General features: G+C 41.4%; 1 protein-coding gene across 1 annotated transcript in view; it reads left to right on the top strand.

The window, feature by feature from the left end:
• The window catches only part of NFKB1 (nuclear factor kappa B subunit 1), a 114001-nt gene that overhangs the window by 28256 nt on the left and 70770 nt on the right, over window positions 1-14975 (top strand). Inside the window, exons 4-5 of the mRNA XM_063458562.1 lie at window positions 5403-5443; window positions 6881-6979. Of these exons, the coding sequence (XP_063314632.1) occupies window positions 5403-5443; window positions 6881-6979 (140 nt within the window). The remainder of the gene's footprint in view (window positions 1-5402; window positions 5444-6880; window positions 6980-14975) is intronic.

The following is a 14975-nucleotide window of genomic DNA, read 5'->3' as shown; positions in this document are numbered from 1 at the left end:
ATGCCCGACTTGTTAGTCAGCCCCCTGGAGAGGGCTTCTTCATTTGGAAATTGTTCGGTGAATTGAGGGAAATCCGACCTGTTGGTTCACACCCTTTCGGTTTGTGGAGTCAGGATCGTATAACAGTACGCTTATTGTCACTCAGTGTGCCTCTGTGTATAACCGGGGTCACCCAGCATTTTGATTAATTGGTACCACTTTCGCAGGATCTGGGCAGTTGTCTGAGCATGAGGACACTCTCCGTAGGACCGGGACGTACCCGGGTATGGGAGACGTGAAAGTCTCCCTATGTATAATCCAATGGTTCATCCTTATATGTCCTAGAATTGTGGAATTTGGCGGTATAGTGGGTTCTCCTTCTCGGTTAAGGGAAGGGCGTACGGGTCCTCCAATTGAAACATAGAGGTGTCGGCACACATGCCTGTAGTGTGCCCTGGTCTTGTTGGGACCCTCTTCCGGTCTGTGGGGTACCGAGACAGGTGTCAGGTATGGTAATACACTTATTGTCACTAGTGGGTCTCCACCTACAGCTGGGGTTCACCCAGAACTGTTTCCATCAATACCACTTAGAGATTTCCTGGAGTGGCCTGAGGAGGGGGTCGCCCTCAATAAGACCGGGATGAACGGTCAGAAATGTCGGGACGTAAGCCCGTATGGGGGTACGGTAGTCTCCAAATTATCCAATGGGTCACCCTTATTGGATATAGTACTGTGGAGCTTTGGCAGCACTGTGAGCTCTCCTTCTTGGTGCTGTCGACATACCTGTATCCATTGTGTAACAGACCGTACTCCGTGGTTATCAGCCCGTCCTAGGGCGTGGGGATTAGACCTCAATATCTATATGTCCCTAGCCATTCCGTGTCTAGGCTGGGTTCTCTGACTTCCTGAGGTATGTCTTACCAGTCCTCCTACTCCGAGGGCGAGTCCTCTGCCCTCCATTCGTCTATGATTTCTAAGGACAGTGGAGATAATGGTTCCTCGTCCCCTGATGGGGGCCTTGTGGAGTGTCTGACACAAAGGTAGTATGATTCTTCCCGTCTGTGGGGAGACAGAGTATACGTCAGTGCGTATGTAGCTACACAGTGGCTTCCACGTACAACTGGGGGACACCCAGGTATCATGTAATCAGTACCACTAGGAATTTGACTAGTGGTCTGAAGAGGGGTCACCCTCTTATCGACCGGGGTGAACGGTCTTAAATGTTGGGCCGGAGCCCGGTAATGGTCGGGACGGAGCCCGGTAATGGTCGGGACGGAGCCCGGTAATGGTCGGGACGGAGCCCGGTAATGGTCGGGACGGAGCCCGGTAATGGTCGGGACGGAGCCCGGTAATGGTCGGGACGTAAGCCCGGTAATGGGAGGTATCGAAGACCTCAGTACGCTTTCACCCTTGTGTATGGAATTTTGTGGAAATTTTGCCATTGTGGATTGTGCGTACTTCGTTATAAGCCCTAGATTGGGCGTGGTGGTCACCCTTTGTAAAACAAAATTGTCATTTCGGATAATGCCAGATTTTTTGTTGTTGTTGTTTGTTTGTTTTTAATGATTTCTGGGTAGTTCTTCAGTGGTTTGTACCAATCCTCATTGCCTTCTGTGAGTGTTCACCCGATTGGGCAGTGCAGCCTGAGCCTGATGGGAGTTGTTCCTGGTTTGGTGCAATACAATCCCAATGGTAAGTTACTTGCAGTGGCCCTTTAGCACAGAGTTGCAGGGGTTAACTGCAGTGAGAAGTGTGCTTAGCCTGATGGGAGTTGTTCCTGGTTTGGTGCAATACAATTCTAATGGTAAGTCATCTGCAGTGGCCCTTTAGCACAGAGTTGCAGGGGTTAACTGCAGTTAGAAGTGTGTTAAGCCTGATGGGAGTTGTTCCTGGCTTGGTGTAATACAATCCCAATGGTAAGTTACCTGCAGTGGCCATTTAGCACAGAGTTGCAGGGGTTAACTGCAGTGAGAAGTGTGCTTAGCCTGATGGGAGTTGTTCCTGGTTGGTGCAATACAATCCTAATGGTAAGTTATCTGCAGTGGCCCTTTAGCACAGAGTTGCAGGGGTTAACTGCAGTGAGAAGTGTGTTAAGCCTGATGTGGGGAGTGTGTTTAGTTTTTACACCTATATTATGTGGCAAAACTTTATTTCCGACAATGTCCAGCATTTTGACACTTCACCTTTAAAACTAGGTGAGGTGTCCTGTGGGTAGGACCAATTTATTCAGGTAACTCTTAATGGCACATAAAACATTTATAGAAGCAGAAAAACTATGTGCCAGTTCGTGGGAATCACGAACTGGCGAAACTAAGATGGCCGCCGAGGATCTCGCGGTATCGCGAGATCCAAGATGGCCGCCGTTCGCGCGCAAAATTGCCGCGTAGTCCGCAATCGCGGCCCGCGATTGCGGTCCGACGGTATCGGTCGGTACCCCCTCGCGCCTCCCTACCCACCCCTCGGTACCCTGGGACTCTTGGAGAAGCCTGGTGGTCCCGCGCGATCGCGGTAAAATGCCGCGAATCGCGAGGGACAAACAGGCAAGCAGGCAGACAGCAACAGATCCCAGCAGGGGAAAAAACAGTGGGGAAAAAAAAAAAAAAAACACCTTACAGTCCAGGGAGAAGGATGGGTACAGCAGAGAGAAGTAGAGGAGGCAGATGAAAGAGGGGGGCCCCAGACAGGGGGGAAATTAAAAGGTACAATGCCAAAACAATTTAAAGAGACCACAAAATAAATTTGCATTATATATATAAAACAGTTGAGAGCTTAATACTCTGACCTGTGCCTTGGCTGGAAGCAGCAAAGAAAGAGGAAATCATGTGACTGTCAGGGCTTTATATATAGATGTGATGCTGGTTACTGATTGGTTTAAAGTTTTCTGATTGACTTGTGCTGCTGGAGGCATAAAGTAAAGAAAGTTATGCAAAATACGAAGCCTCCTGTCATGTGATAAAATTATAATTGCCATGTCACAAATTAAAAGTAAGTTAGAATGTCTGGGAGATGTGTTTTCTGATGCACAGGTCTGATAAAGTTGTGCAAAACCCCCACATTCTTTATGTAAATGTCACCTAGATAATAATTATGTCAGCAAGTTAAGATTAATTGAAAAGTCACATATATTATAGATCAATACTAGCTAGCACCTAGCTAGCTCACATGTTGTTGTGGATCTGCAACTTCTGTGATCTCACCCAAAGGCCTCTGCTTTCACTTTCAATTTTATTGCAGAGCATCCAGGATTTTTGACTACCCATCCAAAAAAATGCATCTTCACTTCTGTGTCTCGTAGCCCTCCTTTTGAATTTCTTACACCCATTAGTGTTTCGTCCCCTTTCTTGAATGTTTTACCCCTTTCGCCCCTTTGTGCCTTACACCCCCCTTTAGTGTGTCTCTTACAACCCATCTTATGTATTTCTTACTTCACCGCCAGCCCCTTTGTGTCTTTCTTCCCCCCAGCCCTATCTATCTCTATGTCTCCCCCCAGCCCCTATCTACCTTTCTCCCATATAGACATACATACAGGCAAAAATACATATATGCACAAATAATTATTTTTTTACATTTTGTTTTAGTCCCCCCTCCCTGCTTCTTACCTGGCCAGGAAGGGGAGGATATGGCATTCCCTGGGGGCCCCGCAGCACACTCTTACTTCCCTTCCCAGCAGCTGCACTATCGGCAATATCGGTATCTTTATTAGCTGATACCGATATTGCTGAAAATACAGAATATCAGCCGATAATATCTGCCAGACTGATAATCAGTCGATCCCTAATACAAACACAGACATGCATTCATACAGACACAGACATAAAGAGACATACAGATAGGCATATAGAGACATATATACACAGTGATACAGAGACATACATACGCAGACATAAAGAGACATACAGATAGGCATATAAAGACATACATACACAGTGATACAGACAGACAGTCATACGCAGACAGCCATACAGAGACATACACAGACAGTCATACAGAGCCATACAGACTGTATGTCTCTGTATGACTGTCTGTGTATGTACACAGTATGGCTAAAAGATAGATCCTCTCTGTCGTGCAACTTCAACAATGCTTTGAAAGCTGGTGCTCTACCGATCCCCCATGCTTGCAGGATTGTATTTAGCACTGAGCAGTATTAGTGTGTTTGAAAGTATGGTTTTGTATGGAGTATGTTTGTGTGAATGCAGGCGTGTTTTTATATGTAGTGTTTGCGTTTGAATACAAGCATGCATTTATGTGTAGTGTTGTTTTTTGAATGCAGGGGTGTGTTAATATATAATATTGGTGTCTAATACAGAGGTGTGTTTGTATGTAGTGTTGGCATTTGAATGTGGGTGTGTGTATGTAGTGTTGAAGTTTGCATGCAGGGGTGTATTTGTGTGTAGTGTTGGCGTTTGAATGCTGAGATGTATGCATATATGCACATACACTGCCACACACACTCTGTGATACACATACACGAAGATACACAAACTGACACACATGCAGATACAAATATACACAAACTGATACACATTCAGATAGATAGACACACATATACAAATGCAGACACACAGATAACACTGACAGACATACAGATAAACACACACTGACATACAGACACACTGACAGATATACAGATATATACACACACTGACACACAGACATTCAGACACACATATACATATTGACAGACATACAGATACACACAGAGACATACAGACACACACACACACAGACAAACAGACACACACATGCTGGTCAAAATATACACTTTTCTAGCCACCCTCCTGTTTCCTACCTTGTGGGTACAGGAGGGTGGCTTACCTGGGATCCAGAGTGCTACCTGAGGTAGTTGGGAGTTGGAGGAGCTGGCCCTTCCCAGCCTGCCTCCTCCTGCTTTCTTCTACTCTCGCACTCCAGTCTTCTTGGGAGGAAATCCTCCGATGCCGGTGAGAAAGAGGCCGGCGGTAGCTCCGCCCCTGCTGGACGCCAGCCGCGCTGTGTTCTACAGGGATAGCAGAGATATGACGTGTTCATATCCCCGCCCCCTCCACACAGTCCGCGGTACTGCAGAATAAAGGCAGGCTGGAAGGGTTGCTGGCGCTCGGCCACGCTACGAAAAGTGACCGACAGGACAGCACCCTGGGCCGGTGCGCCCTGAGGCGGCCGTCTGTGCGCCTTATGAACGCGCCGGCCCTGAAAGCATCATGGGACATGTTGTTCCAGTGCAGGCACCCGCTGAATTATGCAGACATTCAGTCTATTAAATAATTGGTTTATCTAAATAAACTATTTAATCTGAGCCGTTTCTGTGCAGAAGTAGATTTTATGTTTTATTATCCTGTTTAAGCTACTACAAATAATTATTGCTAATATTGCTTTCTATATTGCTTCATTTTGTCTCTTGTCCTTGTTTTCTTTCTTAACAGTAGATGGACCGTACTTGGAAATTGTAGAGCAACCTAAACAGGTAAATGGGAAAAAATAAAGATGAATTGCCAAATTATAATTTTGTCTTGTACATATAACCATTTACTAACGGCAAAAAAATTTCACTAGATAAAATGGATAATAGATAAAATGGAAGTTTTTGTTTAAAAACTGTCTGATCTGAAAACCGGTGCAAGCAATTTCCATGGTGGCTACCCTACCTTTAGTACTTAAAACCATTTTTCAGCACATAACACTTGGAACACATAACACCCATTGTGTATTTAGCATGCCTCCCAACTTTGGCTGGACAATCCTGATTTCAAGGTTCTGTCCCTCTGCACCAACTTTGCTCCCTGGTGTTCCTCTTTTGATGGATACTTATAGTCCATGTTCGGTTACAGTGTTAGCAAACTATGAAACATGTTCTGGTCCTTTAAAACTAGACAACAGATACTGGAGAGTCAGACCTGTATATAGGTAGGGATCTACATATCGATATTTCGTTATCATCAACCATTTGATGATACGTGCCTGTTTAGGATGTTTATTGGGAATATATTACTGTGGGGATTAGCCAGAGAGTGGGACATAACTAATTACATTTATGTAAATTAATGGCCTAATAATATCACCTAATTATATCATATAACTTGTTTAGTACTATAACTTAATGATTATACAAACTAATTTAAAAGCCCATGCATTTCTGCTAGAGTATGCATTAAAGTAAATTTGATTTACATCTTATTATTTTTAACTTTTAGAACATCAGGGTAGAAAAGATGGTCGGAAGGAGCATATGTGCATACAGGAGTTATGGTTCCTTCATCAAACACAATTCCAAGAAAAAAACAATAATATCAGCTAAAGAGGAAATTATCAATGCTAAATGCAGTGTTACAGCACAGCATGTTCACCGGGAGTCATTTGCAGGCTCTATCCCTGCCTAAACATCCAAACGAACACAGAACAAAAGTGTAAAAACGCTGATTTCCACCGATAAAGAATATGCAAAAATATATAAAGTACCTTTACTGAACAATTGCAACATCAGAATTGGACACAGCAGAACAGCATTTGCGTATTCTGTCTGTACTGTCCATGCAGTAGTGTCCAAGTCTTCTATCGCAATTTTTATCATTATTCAATAAAGGTACAATATATTTTTCCATGTTCTTTACTAATGGAAGTCAGCATTTGTTCATTGGATGTTAGATGGTGAGTTCGCGGGATGGTTCCCTCATATCACAACTAGCTCAAGGTAGCTATAGTTATTACAGAAAGCTAATAGTTAAAAGGTATGATTTAGGAAACGTATGTATGCCTGCGACTTCATTCTCACAGCTTTAGAGGCAAGCTTCAGTTTTTCATTTTTTGGTGGGTTCACTTGCCTGTTCTATGTTATGCCTAGTGCTACCTGTCTCCCCCTGCTCAGCCTGTCTATTACTAACTCCATCCTGATTTATCTACCTAGAGGGGGTTCCGGTTTCGATATGTTTGTGAAGGGCCATCACATGGAGGCCTTCCTGGAGCTTCCAGTGAAAAGAACAAGAAATCATATCCACAGATTAAGGTTGGCTTCCTGTTATTAATATCATTGTGAATACTCACATGTTTACATAAATATGTCTTCATTTTTGCTGTTTTAGTGGTGTCTCTCTATAGAAGAGTGGCAGAGATGTGGATTTCTCCGTTCTGAAATAGAAAAAATAGATTGCTGATAATATGAACGTGTTAAGATACTTGGTAGTTTTTGTAGGTAGTTTGCATAGATGGACATCCAATGTAAAATGTGTTGATGTCTATAGTTAGTATATGGGACTGAAAAAAAGGAAATACTATGTTGTGTAAAGAGTGGTATTTTATAAACTCTAGCATGAAATATGTAGACATGAGTTGCATATACCTCCATGAACCGGACAATGCAAACAAACTTTTCATTTGTTTTATTATTATTTTACTTCACTTTACTAGGAATGGGGGAAAATGTACAAGCTAATTAGAAATGTTGGGCCGCAATATACAAATGGAAAAATAAATCCAACCCAGTTTTTTTTTTTCTGCTCAGCTACTTGAGCCAGAATGTGCAATTCCCATGTTATTTCTCCTTTGGCTTAGGGACTGTAAAATCTTTCATACCCTGATGTTGCATCACTTACTACCCTACTAGTGATTGTGACTAGTGATTGGGTGAGTTATACGCTAGAAACCAAGCATAACCTGGACCGCACCAAATGGAACATCAGAGGATCAAAATACCAGATTTCTTAAATAACACCCTAGTGAGCCATATGAAGACAAGTAACTATAAAATAAGAGATTATAACACATACTGTAATTGTAATATCACACAGTGTTGATCCCTAAAGGGAGATTTGTGAGGAATTCAAAGTGAGTTCAAGGTGAATTTCATATTTTGAGGTCACCCAGGCCACTTTATCTCAATAAAGTGGGATTGATGAACCCATCCTTACTTTAAATCCTGCAATGTCTAACACTGTAGTTGTTTACATATGGCAATATTTACATTGAAAGGGTAAACACACCTTTGGTTCCTGACCGCCACTTGAGGCGCTTCCACAGTAATGACTATGTAAAATGTGGGTAAAGATTGGATGCATGCGGCACTCACCAGGCCTGCACTTCAGGTGCCCAATTCTACTCTGAGGAGCATTGAACCAACAATGGAGGAGGTCATTACTCCTCCATAATGTCGCAGAAGGCAAAACAGGAAAGTCTCAGAGCTAGAAAAAGTTAAGTAAATCCTTTATTTTCCTAATGTTAATGCAAACAGCGGTAGGGGGACCTGCATTTTACTAGGGACAAGGACACGCTTTAGTGTTAATTTAAGGCCATAGTAGCTAGATTGGACTCTTTTGGCCTAAATTTGAAATTAATTTAGAATTTTCTTTGAATTCCCAACAAGTCCAAATGTTGGGCACTGTAATCTGTATGCACATATTATATTCTGTTTTCCCCATTAATAAGTCTAATGGAATCATTATGAAACATTTTGTTTCTGCTACAGTACAAGTGTGCTGTTTTCCAGAAAATCCTCAACATCCGGAAACACTTAGAATGTTTTGTCTCAGTGTGGGCAATGGACAGCAGAACTCTGCTACCTAGTGGTCACCACGAAAATCTCTAGTTGTTATTTTATTCCACAGTACAGTCTTTGTAAAAAGTTATAAAAAAACGTTATATTAAGACTGTAAAGAGTAATAAAATAACCTTATGTAGTCTTTGTATAAAGTTATTTTTTTGGTGGAATAGGATTTTTGTGCAGAATATATTAGATGTACTGTCAGCTACTGTGCTTTATCTAAAAGTTCCAAATGAGTGGGCATGTGGAAATTTCCAACCCTATATGTAACTGCGTGTAATATTTAACTTTAGTTTAGTAACAGGAAGCATCTTAGTATGATGTATAATCACTGTCATATCTGCATTAACAGTGTTTTCTGTTAATAGCTAAGGATACTTTACATGTGAGGTAAATTGTAATCAGATCTGGCTAGCATGTCTGTCGAACTCTTATTCCCCCAAATGTGTGGAGATATATATAGTCCTTTGGTACTAGCCAGGCCTTAAAAGTTACTCGCCACTGCAAGCCATAGCATACTCGCCAGGAATTAATTTCTGCTTGCCACTTCGGCAAGACTTCAAATAAATTATTCAGCAACCCAGGAATTTAAAAATAAAGAAGATGATCTAAGCAAATCTTTCAAAGTGAAAGGATATCCATACAGATGCCTCAAAGGATCGTATAGACGAAAATATTAGTATCAAAACAGAAACTTCTGTGGTAAGAATGATAGCAACATATGATGGATGGAATCATATGTACGAAGTTCTAAATAGGTTCTGGACTGCTCTTACGCAAGATTCCCATCTAAGGAAAGTCTTATCTACTCATGCCAACATCACCGTGCGAAAAGGCAGGAGCATAGAAGCCACTGTAGTGGCCAGTCATTAAAATGGGATGGAACTTATACAGAATTTTTTGTCAAGCAATGTTTGAGGCATCTATCTATGCGGCCGCAGTGCCACTTGTAGATATATGATCAAAAACTCTGTTTGGGTAATTATGATGATTCGGAAACCTTTGAAACTAAAGAGAGACCTTCTGACCACTGTGGTTATGTGCCATGGAACATGTTAACTCTATTAGAGAATTAAGTGTATGTAGACATATATGTAGATAAGTGTATGTAGACATATAAAAGTGTATGCAGATAAGTGTATGTAGACCTATACAAAATGAACATTCAGGTAACAGCAATAATCTTCAATTTTGTGGAAATAATAATGTGAAACATAGCCCAAGAAAGGGCAATTAGTCTTAAATTAAAAAAAAATGTTTTGGATTTATAAATGAAAATCCTATTCTCTTTAGGTTTAAAACAAGGGTTCTTCTTTGTCCCTTTAATTAACTCTTCTTAAATTTAAATCTAAATGAGATGCCTTCATCAAATACATTTCAAATGTGTGATTACTGAAAATCAATGCCATCTGGCGTTATATATCTGGGCACGCATTAATTGGATCCCTAGGTGCACTTGAATTAAGAATAGACTCAATAAAGTAGACTTCAATGTATTGGTTCTGTGAATAGTTAAGGATGATCCATCAACACTTATGTAGTTTGAAATATTTTGTTTTGTTACTCATTCATGAATAATAGCATATTTTAAGATTATGAATGAGGAACTCTTTAAGCAGTATTCTATTGATGGTTTACTTTTTAACTCATTGACATTTTATTGCAGTGACCTTAAATAACATATTATTAGGTTGAAATAATACATTTCAGTAAAATAGATATTAGAAGAGAAGAGATGCAATGTACTATAAATAAGCATTAAATGAAGTTTACATAACCTTTTGGAAATAGTTCATATATTTTGATGCATACGATATATTTTTCTGTGTTCACTTTCATAGAAGTATATGTATATTGTCTGTAATTGTATGTTTATTTTTTAAGAGATTATCTAAAATACACAAACAAACAGTTGATATGTATTAGTTTTGTTATACTGTAAATTGACATCCTCTTCATAATAGTGTGTTTGTTTGTACTGACATCCAAAGATTTGATTTATGTAAAAATGGTGATTTGTGTAGTTTGACTAGCGGTATATGGTTCCTTACTTAGACCTTTGCTGGCTCTAAATTAGAGTGGGGAACCTTCAGCCCTCCAGATGTTTTGCAAACATTATGGCTGTTAGAACATTATGGGAAACATAGTCCAAAACATCTGGAGGGCCAAAGGTTCCCCACCCCATCTAGAGGGATCACATGCAAAGTATACAGTGCAAAGTTAATTTTGCCTTGGCTTTTTGTCAAAGAGAATGGCAAATGTTGTTAAAGGAACACTATAGTCACCAGAACAACTACAGCTTAATGTATTTGTTGTGGTGAGTAAAATCATTCCCTTCAGGCTTTTTATGTAAACACTGTCTTTTCAGAGAAAATGCAGTGTTTACATTACATCCTAGTGACAACTCCGCTGGCCACTCCTTAGATGGCTGCTAGAGGTGCTTCCTTGGGCAGTGCTGCCGAGTAAGCAGCACTGCCATTCAGTGTCTCCACCCTCAGACACTGACCTTTTCTCATAGAGGTGCTGTATTCAATTCATCTCTACGAGGAGATGCTGATTGACCAGGGCAGTGTTTGACTTGTGCTGGCTCTGCCCCTGACCTGCCTCCTTGACAAGCTCAGCCAATCCAATGTGGACGTATTATTATTGGCTCAGACCACCACTTCTGATGATGTCAGCAGACAGAGGCGGTTCACAGGCAAACAGAGGCAGAGCCAGGAGCATCAGACTTAAACACAAGTAAGATTTTACTATATTTAGGGGGGCAGGGGGTCTAGGTGGTGGTTTTAACACTATACCGTAGGTTACTGACCCTATCGTGCTCCTTTAAACTTCACACGTAACCATGGATCCCTTCCTTGTATTGGAGATGACATAACCCAAAATGGGTGGTAACTGGGAGACTTGATACTCCCATTGAAGTTTGTTATCCAGTTACATCGCATCATGAGGGCGGACCGTCACTGCCCCTTCACTTTACATGTACCTGCCCATTGAGGCCACAATGCCAACTTTAATATCTCATTTAGTCCATTTTCTCCTAGATTGTAAGCTCATTTGTGCAGGGTTTTCTTCACCTCTGTCTGCATTTACCTTGTCGATTGTATGGGGTTATATATACCTTTTTGTATAATTGTGAAGAACAGCATGGTTCCATGTGCTTTCTAATCACATTATATAATGTGTCATGTGTCTGCACCATTATATGAACTAGCCAAGGTCTCGAAATAAAGAGGCCAACTTATGACTTCTACACTTCAGATTCTTTCGACTGAATTAATTTCTATAACATTTTTCTCCTGTGTCTTTTCAGCATTCTCTCCTTTTCTGACTACCTCATCACAAAACATTCTTTAATAACATGAAAGCAGCAGTGTCACATGTAGAGCAGATTTTTGCATATGCTCTTCCAGGGCAGGGCTTAGCTTAGGAGAGCTAACGGGAGCTCTTAGTAGGAGCTTTCTCTCAATGTTAGAAGTGACCACTGCTTGGCAGACCCCAGGTAAGACGTTAAGATATTGGCAAACCGTTTGGCTACTTACTTGGAAGAGGGTGCTGAGGCACTTCTGGCACTGTGCTGTAGTGGTGATGGTGTTTGGGGTGTTCCTTTAATGTGGTGACTTCATCAGAGATGACATATGTAACACCATAAACAAGTGTGTCTTTTAAAACAAATTCTTAGGTAATTTGAGCAGACACAGAGGCAGAACATAAATCAAAGTAAGTGAACCAGGATATTAGGACAACTCAAGGCAATAATTCAAATTAGGCAGCTCTGCATAGTGGACATATCCAATATTTAAATGTTATTGTAGATGTAAAAGAAGATTGTTCAAGAATTTGCCTTCTTCAGTTTTCACAAAATCTTTAAGCACTCTGTCAGGGCGTATCCCACATCAAATCTTATTTCCTGAATGGTCTACTTAAAGAAAAAACATATGGTGTGTGGTTACCTTATAAGAAAAAAAAAAACATTTTGACATTTATATTTTCATGTGCAGACTAAAAAATGGTGTACAATTTAATTTTGCCTTGTACTTTCCATCCGCTTCTACTTTATATGGAAAACATTTTCACTACCAATTTTTTTTTTTTTTTTTTTTTTTTAATTTTAAATAATAACTTATATTTGTTAGAAAACTCCAATAACATGTATATATTGCTGTTTAGATATACTTAATTAGTATTGAGGGGATTGAAACCGATTACTTATTATCTCTTCTATTAATATTTTAGACAGATGACACAAAATAGATAAATATAAATGGTCAAATAAATAGCTTGTAGATATGTTAGCATCCGGAAGACATTTCTGGGAATTCGGCTTCTGAAAAATGTCCTCAGTTCCACCAAGCATTTTTAATATACAAGGCATTGCTGTTCCAATGTATTGCTACATTCCCCCTGTCACGTATTGGGTTTCCGCAATATCATTAATAGGACACACTAAATTACATAATCACCACAGCCTGATGTAGTGGTAATGTTGCTTAGATCCCTTGGGAACCCTCACCCAGTTTTATGACATACCATTTTGGGGTTGTCCTCCATCGTATGCTGTGTTGATAATAGAGAATGAACTCTTCATTTGTGTCCAACCTGAACAGAGGTGATTAGCTGACAGTGCTGGGGGAGTGTTAGCCCAGCCTTATTAGTCTTTTACTACTTCACGTCTGACAATGACGTTAATGATAAACGGCTTATTCTGCATTTTTATTTATTTGATATTCTTTACTTATAGAAAGGCTTTAAACAATAAAATTGGAAAATAAAGAATAGAATAAGAACAAAAAAAATCAAAGCAACTCCAGGCATTAAGGAAATCCATTATTTTGCCTAAGACTCAAGAGCTGGTTGTAGTATAAGAAGTAAACATTTATATTATCAATCAGACCAGTGTAACAGAACTGCTCATGTTTCTAAATCTGCATTCTCCAGATGCCATAAGAAGCCCCAGTTTATGTTAACCCATAATTCAGCCAATCAGAACAAGAATCTTCTGTGTATTTTTGCTTTTGGCATGGAAGGATTCAGCATTCAGTAGGTTGCTGGCAGCTGCATCCTGTAGTTATGTTCCCTTTGCAACCCTTGTAGGTATGTCTCAGCAGTTGTAATGTACGTTAATTGTGAGTGTTACATCTGTCACATATTATTGGCACTTGAGTTTGCTACAGTTTTTTTTTTTGGAAGTGTGATAAGAGGAAGTATAACCAGTGTTGCTGTGAAACAGGAATTTCTAACACTTCTGAATAGTCCATCTCTGCTTCCAAATGTCGTCTTATGGAATATCTTTCCCTGCAATATTCATTGCATGGCCAGACATACGTGGATATGTCTTCTGATGAGTGGATGTTTCTGTTATCTATTGATCTCAATAATCAACATGAATGTTTTGTATAACGGTTATCAAGCAATCATGCAATCTCGGTAGACAAACATTAGCAGCATGGCTCATTCTACAGGTCCCAGTAACGTTCAAAGCTTAATTCTAATAAGGTGCCACCTCTCCAACTGATCATCGTTTTGTGCGAAAAACTCTTGGTGCACCACCGGTTCAGGCCTGGGAGGTGGTCAGGAGCCATTTCTGAGAGCTCCTGTCCTAAAACCTGAAAAAACGCTCAAAATCTAGCAAATTACTAATAAGTTACCGGCTGACATGACAGAAACAAGCAGAGGAGTATGCCCGTCTGATACTGATCTCACCTGGGAAAAGGCTTTATTGGAGCCTCGGGCCTACATCCTGCACTAACAATGACAGACCCTGCTCTGGCTGGGGAATGTGGAAAGAGCCTGTATGATCCATCAGAGACACCCAGACTTCTGAATTATAATGAGGATGACAAGCAGTAGCTAATTTGAGACGGCAGGCGCCACGGCCCCGCTCCCCCCCCCCAGGCCGGTGGGGGTTATCCCGGCCTACTGTTTGCTGTTATCAAGTTTAACAAGTTAAATTTTTTTTTTTTTTACATTGATGGCCCTGCATATACCATGAGCCTAACTGCCTCACTAAGCATGAAACAAACACTCTGCGAAGCCTACGTGCTGCACTGACACCTGAGGGGGCTCTGGGGGTGCTGCGCGTGGGCAGCGGGGCCTGACATGCTGCCGCCGCGGCACCCGTGAGGTCGACTGGCAAGAAGCCGGTGCTCCGGAACTGTGCCACGCCGAGATCGTGGAGCCGTCGCCTCTAGGCTTTGTGGGGGGCTTGGAGCAACTTGTCCCCAGAGCTGGGAGCCCTGGGGTACCGGGAAGCGGAGGCCTCCGGCGGACCGGTGGCTGTGAGGGTGGCCGATACTGACCCTGAGCGGCCGTAGATGGGAGAGACAATCGACGGCCCTCATCTTACCCGGCTGGAGATTCTGGAGCACAGTGGGGGTGCAGGAGACGACCGGTGCGTGGACTTTGGAGGGGGGGTCTGGTGCGCCGGTGAATATCCGAGAGCCCGCTGGGCTGTGGAACTCTCGGC

The sequence above is a fragment of the Pelobates fuscus genome, chromosome 6 (assembly GCF_036172605.1).
Source record: "Pelobates fuscus isolate aPelFus1 chromosome 6, aPelFus1.pri, whole genome shotgun sequence".
Lineage (NCBI taxonomy): Eukaryota > Metazoa > Chordata > Amphibia > Anura > Pelobatidae > Pelobates > Pelobates fuscus.
The sequence above is the reverse complement of the archived record's forward strand: the minus strand, read 5'-3'. Positions and strand labels throughout refer to the sequence as shown.